Source organism: Plutella xylostella, chromosome 5 (genome assembly GCF_932276165.1).
Source record: "Plutella xylostella chromosome 5, ilPluXylo3.1, whole genome shotgun sequence".
In the NCBI taxonomy this organism is placed as follows: domain Eukaryota; kingdom Metazoa; phylum Arthropoda; class Insecta; order Lepidoptera; family Plutellidae; genus Plutella; species Plutella xylostella.
This window is the reverse complement of record NC_063985.1, coordinates 7,378,671-7,389,809: the sequence shown is the minus strand read 5'-3', so window position 1 is coordinate 7,389,809 and position 11,139 is coordinate 7,378,671. Positions and strand designations below refer to the sequence as shown.

The 11,139-nt window shown below is 41.9% G+C and overlaps 1 protein-coding gene across 1 annotated transcript; it reads left to right on the top strand.

The window, feature by feature from the left end:
- On the top strand, nt 1–10,518 carry LOC105391253 (mediator of RNA polymerase II transcription subunit 30). The gene is made up of 8 exons (XM_048633038.1): nt 1–253; nt 646–764; nt 6,917–6,980; nt 7,412–7,514; nt 7,735–7,807; nt 8,797–8,931; nt 9,578–9,709; nt 10,306–10,518. Exons 1-8 carry the CDS (start codon nt 133–135, stop codon nt 10,399–10,401), a joined length of 843 nt encoding a protein of 280 aa, XP_048488995.1. The 5' UTR covers nt 1–132; the 3' UTR covers nt 10,402–10,518.
- Nucleotides 10,519–11,139: the final 621 nt, after the last annotated feature.

The window sequence follows — 11,139 nt, the reverse complement described above, 5'->3', positions numbered from 1 at the left end:
ACTTATTATTCTGTGGTTATCCTATCCGTCGCGTTGCCGAACCCCAAATTACCCAAACAATACGGCTTTTTATTTAATTTACATTATTACTGTCGGAGAATTTATGTGATATAAAGATCAAAAGCACTAATTATGGCAGGGCAAGGTCACCAGTTTCCTGGAAACTTTCAAGGTAACCCAGGGGCTATGCGGAGCGGATTCGGCGCTGGCCCTATGGGAAACCAAATGCAGGCTATGCCAAACCAGCTAACAGGTAAATATTGTGTATATCAAAGTTTAAATATCACCCCCTCATAGTTGTTCCTTCCTCCTGGAAGTATATTACTATGGATAGATAGTGTAAGCCTCCCCGGGTCTTGTAGGCACCATTTTACGAAGGTTCTGGACGGGCGTCTGCATCTAAAGGGCTGACTATATTATAATGTGCATAAATTACTTAAAAAATCATCTATCCAGACAAGTTCTGTTTCTTTCATGCAGTTGCCTTATACACATGTCCAAGACCACCCTAGTACTATTTGCATTATGAGGAAGACATTATGTTAATGCCATAATGTAAATGTAACATGCTCTTTCTTGTCTATATAACATTATTATGTAGTTGAATCATCTTAAATATTGATTACTTACTACTATGATTTACAGGTGTAATGGGTGGAGGAATGCCAAACGCTAATGCTATGGTGGGAATGGGAAATCAAATGGTCCCACCATACAGTGCTGCTATTCAGAGCCAAATGGGCAACATGGGGATGGGGCCACAGGTAATAATAAAGTGTTTTATTTACATCATAATAAGAAAACATAGCCAGTATTCCAACTCATTATAAATATTTCATGAATTTGCAGCTTAACCCAATATGTTTAGTTATCCCCAGAACAGCGGCAGTAAAAAGTTAGAATATGACATGTCTGTGCCAACAGATAAGGGTTGTCAGGTCCCAACTTTCACAAAACTAATTTCTTTTGTTTAAAGGGAACAATAGCCATTCATTATAATCTCAACCATAGGATGTCTACTGCTAAACATAGACCTCCCCTAATGTTTTCCACCATGTTTGAACAGGGTATCCAGCACTTTACCATGGACTTGACTGTATTGTCCGTCGATCACAACCACCAATGTTGTTATTGCCGGTTCATGGTGTCCACTTGAGAACTCTTCTGCTCCACCAACCATCAGTTCTTCAAGCAATTTCATATTGTATGGCTTGCTTTACTTTGATAACTGCCTCTGTGGTCTAGTGGTAGAAGCTTCGCTTCATGACCCAGAGGTCCCGGGTTCGATTCCCGGGTGGGACCATCAATTTGTGTTTCTAAATTGTGGTTGTAAGTTTGGTTAGGACATAGAAGGCTGATCACCTGTTGTCCGAAACAGTGAAACGATCCATGCTGGTCCTGCGCCTAGCTCTCTCCAGTCGTGTTGGTCAATCCGTCCCATTGGATTATGAGAGTGATGGAACAGAGAGTGCTCCTGTGTACTGCGCACAAACTTGGGCACTATAATCGTAGATTGAGATTGGCCGCCGTAGTCGAAATTCGGCTAGGAGGACATTATTATTATTAAACTACTTGACCGTCACTGGAAGCTTTATTAATGAGAGAGCATTTCCGTTTCCGTCGAAGACTATCCAGTAACCTTCCTCTTTGTGTGTCAATTCCGGTGCTCAGTGGCGCCACCTGGCGGTCGTGCGGTGCAACTTTACTTCGTAAGTTGCTCACCGCGCCCTTCCCTTATTGGCGTTTTAAACTCCGTCGAGGCAACATTGTGCGCAGCAGACTATCTCTGCGACCGTTTAAATATTTAATTTAAAAAATATATTTTAAATTCAGTGTTGAATAAGTTAGAACAAAATTTAAAAGTGTAAGTGTAGCACCTACATGTAAGTAACCTTTTAATATTTTTTAAACAACTGGCTTTTAAATTGACATAATCATACGGCACAAGATCATTTAATTTAACGGTTTCCCGTTCGGATCTTGTTATTAGTGTATATTAGACCAGTTAAAAGATATTTTAATTTTGTTTTTGTTAAAATCATCCTACCCTCATGTTTGAGGTAAAAGTTTAGTTAAGATTAGTTGTGTACCGGTGTTATTATTGCAGTAGTACCTAATATGGAGCCTGTGCCGGGCCCGAGTCATGGGTCAGTCCCTGTGCCAGACCGGGACGGGGGCACCCCCCCGCGCCGCCGCCGCCGCCGTCGCCGCGTCAGCAGCAGCAGCAGCTCCAGCAGCTGCTCGTCCAGCTCCAGCGACACGTGCTCGTCTGCGAAGCGCAGCAAGCGCTCCCGCCGACACCGCCGTAAGAAGAGTAAGCACGAGAGTCGTACTGATCAAAGGATGGATCAGCTGTTCAAGGAACTGGGTGAGCTTCGCAAATATATTACTCCTTCCGGCAATACCGACTTGCCGTGTGACGGCATGCAGGACAATGACGCAACATCAGTATGCTCTGGAGTTAGCGGGCATCTTTATGATAGCGTTGCAGGTTCACAAGACCTCGACCAACGAGAGGGAAGTCCTAAACTGACTAAAGATTTCACTTTTAGTCTAGAAACTAAATTAAAAGAACCTTCCGTTCCAAAAACACCTGACGTTTTTCTAAAGATGCTTTCTGATGTTCAGCGCCTTGGTAGCACTGCTTGGTCAGAGGTTAGGTACGCCGACACGCAGAAGACTTATAATCATACTCCAGGCTTCATAGACCTCGAAACAAACGAGGAGGTGAAAATGTATGATACCTTGCGTAATCAAGCAAATACAGAGAAGGCCTATGCTGCCATCACTTACTGCGTACTAAAGCAAAAAGAGGCATTACAAGAAAACTTACGTAATATATTAACCTGGGCAAAAGATAATGATGGTATAACGTTTGATACTCTAAATAATAAGATTGATGAGTTGTTCCAAAGTGGCAGTTTCCATAAAATTACATCAGACTTATTACAATTAGTCTGCGGTCACCGGGCAGAAAGCATAGAGATGCGTCGAGACGCTATTACCACTCAGGTTCGGGACCCGTTAGTCAAAGCCACCCTTTCTAGGATACCACCGTCTTCCACATACTTGTTTGAGTCTGAATCTTTCACCGCTGCGTTAGAAAAGGCTGGTGGGGTCCGCAAGGCATTCTGGCCACCGAGGTCAGAACAACAAGCCCAAAAATCAAGTCAGGGTAACAGCCGCCTCTCGCGGGGGCAGGCGACCCGGAGACAAGCAGTTCCATCGCGTGGAGCTCATGGCTTTCAAGAGCCACATTATGTGTCTGGGCCATCTTACAACCCACCCTCGCGGGGTGGATATAAATCTAGTGCCCCCACGCAAAGAACTCAACAACTAAGGGTTGATAATAGCTCATATTCAAGAGCGCCCTTTCAAAATCGAGGCTCGCGGCCCGATAGTGGGAGTTCTAGGGGAAGGCAGAGTACCCAAAGGGGAAACAAGACAAGACATAGGGGGTATAAACAATGACTCAGCTCCATTCCAAGCAGGTCAGTTAGCACAATACCAAAATCAGTGGCAACTAATGGGAGCACCAACGATTATTTTGAAATTGATCCAGGGGTATCGCATACCGTTTTGGCAAAAGCCTCCGTTAATTTTTCCAAATGTAAACAAAGGTCCATTTCACACACCTGTCTCGAACGAAATGTCTGCAGTCGTGGAAAAAATGAAATCGCAGGGCATTTTAAAAATAGCTCAGCCGTCCCCAAGTTTCATATCCCCCATGTTTCTGGTACCGAAGGCGGACGGATCAGCCCGCCCCATTTTCAATCTCAAAGCTCTGAATTACTACGTCATGACAGAACCCTTTCATTTGATAAACATGTATCGCGTCCCAGACTTTCTACAACCCCAAGACTGGCTTTGCAAGATCGACCTTTCCCAAGCGTACTTCCATCTGAAAGTCACGAAGTCACAGAGGCGCTTTCTTCGCCTAATATACAATCAAGAACTGTTAGAGATGACCTCCTTACCGTTCGGTCTGAGCACGGCTCCCAAAACTTTTTCAATCCTATCGAACTGGGTCGCCCAAATGTTGCGAGACAAGTGGAACGTCAGGATATTAGTATTCCTGGACGACTATTTGATCGTACATCAGGATATAGAGGTACTTCAGGAACATGTTCGACTAACAGTACATACATTACAGACGTTAGGATGGATAATAAATTTCGAGAAGTCAGTTCTCCAGCCTCAAAAGAGTATAATATACCTAGGTATTCTATGGGCACCTTGGGAAAATCGCAAATCGTTGCCACAGGAAAAGATTGTTTCCATGAGACAAAAGATCAGTCGTGTTCTCGATCAAGACACAGTAAACATAAAAGACGTCCAGAAAATAGTGGGGTTACTGAACTTCGCCAGTTTTGTCGTACCACGGGGTCGTCTAAATCATCGACACTTAATAATGTTCCTAAATACCATACCGCCCAACTCGACAAAAACTTACACACTAACTGTAGATGTCATCGCAGAACTAAAGTGGTGGATACAGAATTGCCAAATGTCGTCTCTATTGCATCAACCACCTCCGGTAAACTTCCTGACCACGGATGCCTCGGACGAGGCCTGGGGCGCCCAACTAAACCACCTAGCCCTATCGGGAACTTGGTCTCTTCAGGACCAAAAGTTGCACTGCAACCAAAAAGAGATGCTTGCAATTCTGTATGCCCTTCAGAGTCAAGCCCACACAATTTCCGGCAGGTCGTTATTAATTCAATGCGACAACAAAACCGCAGTCGCTCATTTAAAGAAAGAGGGAGGCACCAAATCACCACCTCTAATGGAATTGACTTATCAAATCCTGAGCTTGCTAGACCATTACCAGATAGTGTTCAGCATACACTATCTACCAGGCAGATACAACAGCAATGCCGACAGTCTGTCGCGACACAAACTACCCCCGGAGTGGCATCTTTTGCCAGCGTGTGTGCAGACAATATTTTCAAAATGGGGAACTCCAGTGATCGACCTGTTCGCCTCAGCCACCGCGCACGTAGTCTGCAATTATGCAACTCGAGATCTTACAGATCACCAAGCCCTTCTTCACGATGCGTTCAGCGTGACCTGGCATTACCAGCTTGCGTGGATTTTCCCACCACCGTTCTTGATCCCAAAAGTACTGATGCACCTGAATCACTCAACAGGAGTATACTTAATAGTTGCACCCCGGTGGGAGAAAGTGTTCTGGCGAGCAGATCTAAGAGCCAGAGCCCTATCTGCCCCAATGACTCTGAAGAACCTACAGAAACACCTAGTAGACACCTCGACCGGCCTCGCTCCCCCGAAAGTAGACGAGATTGTTCTAGAGGTGTGGAGATGTGGGGGTGGTCCCAGGCGATAGAGTCATGGAACACTGATCAAATATCACTTTTGAAGGACTCATGGCGGCAGTCAACTTTAAAAACTTACCAAATCGCTTGGAAGAGGTGGGTAACTTGGTGTAGTAGAAAACAGTTGGATGCAAAAAACCCGACAGGTTCAGAATTGGCACAGTTCTTATCCGATTTATATTTAGTTAATAGACTGTCTTACAATACAATTCTTTTGCATAAATCCGTGGTTTCCACCCTTTGCAATACCGAAATATCGAGTGTTTTAAGTTCGCATGTGTTAGTAAAACACGTGCTAAAATCAATTGCTCTAAAAAATCCGAAGGTAAATAATAAATCACCAATTTGGGACGTAAGCAAATTAATTTCCTTTATATCTAACTACGCAATTGACCAAAATAATACTTTTCAAGTATCCCGTCATACGGCTATACTCCTTTTGCTATGCTCCGGTAGGCGTATTCATGATTTAACGTTACTTGCAGTTGATTTGGATCATTATGTAAAATCGGATCAATTTGTAATATTTTGGCCACAATTTGGTTCAAAGACCGACAACAGTAACTATAGTCAGTCCGGCTGGAAGTTACTAGTCAACGAAAATAATTTAAATCTGAATCCCCCCTTTTGGATAGATAGGACTATCACGTTATTGCATGAGCGACGTGAAGTATCAGGAACTGATAATCTTTTCATTACTGTAAGGGGGGTGGCAAAACCAGCTTCACGTACAGTGATCGCAGGATGGGTTAAAACTATATTTAAGGAAGCCGATATTGAAGCTAGCCCAGGAAGTGTTAGATCTGCAGTAGCTTCTAAGAGTTGGCTTGAAAATCAACATATTGATGATATTCTGGCTCGCGGTAACTGGAGGTCAGCCAATACTTTTAGGAAGTTTTACAGACGTGAAATAAGAATGAATTGTAATAATCAGTCTAGTAGTGTCACACGATTATTTAATCCTATTGATTCTTGATGTTAACTAATTGTTAATTTAAATAATGATTATAGTTCATTACTGTAGTTTAATTAATAAGTGTTCCTAACATAACATTATTTTATATCTAATCACAGGCTTTGTACCTACCTTGATTATATGATTCTTAAATAAAGAGGAAAATGCTAATAATACATTGTCTTTTAATATGTTTAGTCACATTGGCGATCTCAATTACAGAAGCAGTGGCGTCACCAGGCGATAACAAACAGGTCTCATTAATAAAGCTTCCAGTGACGGTCAAGTAGTTTAATAGCAGCGTTTTACCTGAAATAAAACGCATATTAAAATACTTACCTAACTGGAAGCTTTAAGTCATTTCTGCCTGGTGAATTCGAGCCAATAAGGGAAGGGCGCGGTGAGCAACTTACGAAGTAAAGTTGCACCGCACGACCGCCAGGTGGCGCCACTGAGCACCGGAATTGACACACAAAGAGGAAGGTTACTGGATAGTCTTCGACGGAAACGGAAATGCTCTCTCATTAATAAAGCTTCCAGTTAGGTAAGTATTTTAATATGCGTTTTATTTCAGGTAAAACGCTGCTATTACTTTGATAACAAATATAATGTGTTACAATTCCAGAGCATGGGCATGGCGGCTGCGGCTGCATCCGGCGCCGGCATGCCACAAGCCGTACAGCAGCAAGGTTTGTTTACTAAACTGTATGCAAGTCACTACAAGTTAAGATTTTTCAATTAAAAAAGGCAATGTTAGACACCTAGTTTCTCAATATGGCATATCTGTTTGAGCAGCTTAGTAAATGTGAAGCAAATGGACAGTCATAATTTTGGTTTTAGATAAACAATATTGATAATTGAAGGGATTAAATGGCCGCTTAGAACAATAAATATTAATTGAGAAGCTGAAATGCTAGAAACAGTCATTGCACTATTCATCTATTTTATCTAACAAAGAGATAGAAATAGCTGATTGTGACCCTACAGATGTACATGTCTGTGCGATATCTAAAATTATACAAATTGTGTTTGTGCTTGACCAATCGATTTGAGCCTTTAACGACAATACATTTTGATGAGTTAAAATGTGAATAATAATGATAAATTTAAATTTGCACAGCAATGACAGTGGCGACTGTAGCTACGGCCACCCCGCCCGCCGCGCCGCCCGCCGCCCCGCCGCCGCAGAACAAACCAGAGTTCAACACCGCTTCACTCTGCAAGTAAGTCACCTCACTTTTTCATGTGTGACAATGTACTGGCAAGCGCTGCATTGGGCCCCCGCGATGCCTATGTTCAGTAGTGATAAGAATTATCATAAATATTTGTCAACTTACGTGGTAGTCGTGCTACTATTGAAGATCAACCAACAAAATAGTTATTTTTAAAGGAAAATGTTTATCTTAGTTGTTAGTACTTTATATTTGTTTGTATCTTTTACAGATTTGGGCAAGAGACAGTTCAAGATATAGTCGGAAGAACAGCCGATGTATTCGCCACCTTGAAAGCCATTCAGGTAATTTAAATGTATTCTTGTTTAAAAAAATAGCTACCCATCACGTGAGTATACAAATGTACAGCGAAAAACGGGTGGCTTGCTTGCCAGTCACCTCTGACTCTCCTTCGGGGATTACAGTCGCGATGTCGCAGGCAACTGGTTTAATCTGCTGTTTGATTGAACCACTAGCCCGTTCATTGGGCGATGGCGCTATTCAGTTGTATGACTAAAGGACAACTCGTCAAGTCGTTGATTGTAACGTTCGACGTCTTGACTGAACGTCATTCAGCGGAGTCGTTGAATGGGATATAGTATAGCAACTTTGTAATGTCTGGTTAGGGTGAACATGACCAGACAATAGTCAACAAAAAGACTATGTTACAAAGCTCTTATCTCACAAATTAACTAAACAATAACAATAAACGTACCTTCATATTGTTGTTTATAATTATCCAGTTACGCCACAATTTTTTCTTTGAAACTATGCGCTTGCGGCGTAATAATAGGTAAATCCATGTTGTCACACTATTTTAACACAAATAACGCACTTTAAAGCTAATTTATTTGCAAAAAAACTAACAATATAGGTGCTTTTTGTGTCAGCTGTTAGCTGTTAGACGCCATATTTGTTTTGTTCACCACCTGACTGATTTTAAGTCAGCTAACTAGTTGGACGTTTTGTGACGCTTGTGCAATCAACGTTCGGCCTAGTCATTCAACTAAGCAGCGTCATCCAATGAACGGGCTAGCGGTTCAATCAAACAGGAGATTAAACCAGATGCCTGCGACAGCGATATGTATACATGCGTGTTTACGTGTAATATTTTATTTAAAAAACGATCAATCCTGCTTTTTTAAAATAAGCAGTGGTTATAACACACTCTAGTGGCGAAAGTCCTTCTCATGTATACCCAAGCAGCATTTTCTATTCAATGTCTTCGTACAGTAAAACAATGTGCATTAATGCATACAGTAAGGAATATAACAGATCTGTGTATTGATTTCAGCCTCCCAACGGAACACCTCAAGGCGTGAATGCCAGTAACGAGAAGAAGGCAAAAATGCAAGAACAACTGCGGACAATACGACTACTGTTCAAAAGATTGCGACTTATCTACGAAAAATGCAATGAAACTTGCCAGGTAAGTCAGCCATCGTGTCACTATGGAATTTTACCTACTATGTAAAGCGCGTCGCCAGGTCGCCACAGAAGCATACCTAAAAGTAAAGAGAGTTGTTTGTTTTACTGGTTGGAGTAAATAAGCCACTCTTAGGTCCTTCTAGGTCTAGGCAAATGCACAATTTCCGCCTATTACGATAAACAAAAGCTTACTCTGGACCACAATGTAAAGATATGCTTTCCGGAAGTTTGGTTGGCTTGTTGGTTGTCCAAATATTATGCTGTATGCAATGGATATTATTAGCAGTGTGTCAAATAAATATTTCTATAATATGAAATTATGAGCACACCAGGATATATAGGAGCGAAGGCACAAAATAATAATATTAAACTTCACCGAGTTAAGGTCAAATTCTGCGTATGCCTACATCTCTTAACGTTACCAGTGAGATGCCTAATAACGCTATATATTTGTGTCCCATCAAGTGTATTAAACTTAAGGGTTAAGGTCCAAAGCCTATGTATGCCTACATCTTGCAATGTTACCAGTGAGATGGCTAAAGGTCAGCGTACAAATAAGCCTGCGATCGCCTGGTTGACAGAAGAAATCAAGGCTATCCCTTTACGTTACGCTTATATGTGCTAACGCTATATGGTTGCGTCCGCAGGGTATGGAGTACACGCACATGGAGAGCCTGATCCCGCTGAAGGACGAGGCGGACAACAAGGCGCTGGACGAGCGCCGCAACACCGAGGCCTACCGCCTCGCCGTCGACGAGAACCGCGAGCTCACCGAACAGGTACAGTGGCACGCACAGAGACCTGACGTCTCTTGGAAGACATTGTTTGAGAGGGAATCACATTTGTTTGCAGCCTGCTGCATCCTGTAGTGGCATGCACAGACACCTGACCTCTCTTAGAGAGACATTGCTGTTGAGAGGGGGTCAGATTTGTTTGCAGCCTGCTGTATCTGCCTACTGTAGCTGGTACTTGTGTGTACATACAGCTAGGTGGTCTTGCGACTACCATTGAAGGCCAGAGGCCAGAGCGGATGCTCGGCGCGGGGCTGTTATGTGTTGATAGCGGTATTGCCGCTGTATACATACGAAAGTGACAAATCCTAGTCCAGCTACCATATTCCTGACAACAAGTGTTATGGCTGCGTTACAGTTAGTTGTAAGTGTACTCGTCGATCAATTCCCAGCACATTTGTCTATTCAAGTGCGTCAATTTTAGGAATTCAGATACTGGGAATGACACATTATCCACAGTTAGTCTGAATTGAAAAAAATGCCGCGTATGTCTTGTCAACAACACAATGTCAACGCGAGATCGCTTGTACGAATGTTGATGTAACACCGCAACTTAACTAATGTTTTCCATTTTTGTTTTACAGGTCGTACTCAAAAACAAGCAACTCAAAGAAGTCATAACAGCGCTAAGATCAATAATTTGGGAAATCAACGTGATGCTGACGATGAGACGATCCTAAGCTCCGCCCCTCGAGAATCTAGCTACAATCCATACTCTGTGATATGCCTTCCTCTAGTACAACATAACAGATTGTTCTAGCTGTAAGTAAGTAACTCTATTATATTTTAAAATAGTATTTGTGCTGTTTTATTCATATTACACTAATTTAACCTGTATCAGTTTCTCGTTGGAGTAAATCTACCGAATTAACTAAAAACAACTTTACTCCATTCAGCTAATGACAGCTATTCATGGTATGCTACAGTCAGCTCTGATGCCCCTTGCTCATATCGATCTAAAAGTCTCTATTGAACAAACTGAGGCTTTTAGTTATAATAATTTTGTTTAATAAACTTTTATACACTATCATTATATGCATATTTCATGGTGATGTCCACCCAATCATTAACCTAGTTGTGTGTAAATGCCACGCCATCGACTGTTGGCCGCGCGCCAGCCATTTCACGACACATACAGTTCTCGTTTTGACCTATTTTTTCATCTCTATCTATTCTATGTCCTAAAATATCACACAACTAAGACAAGAAAGCACATTCTCAAAATTCTCTAAATTATTTTTTTATTATAAATTAATAAATTCTGTAATTTCTTACTTTTTTATGTTAGTTATAAGTAACTGTTATATACTTTTTTAAGTTACATAAACAGACTTAGCGAGTCTAGTTTTGCCTTTGTCTATGGCTATTTTTGTCATTTTTGGTGGGTGAGGCGCTACTTGCTGAAATACAGGTTTTTA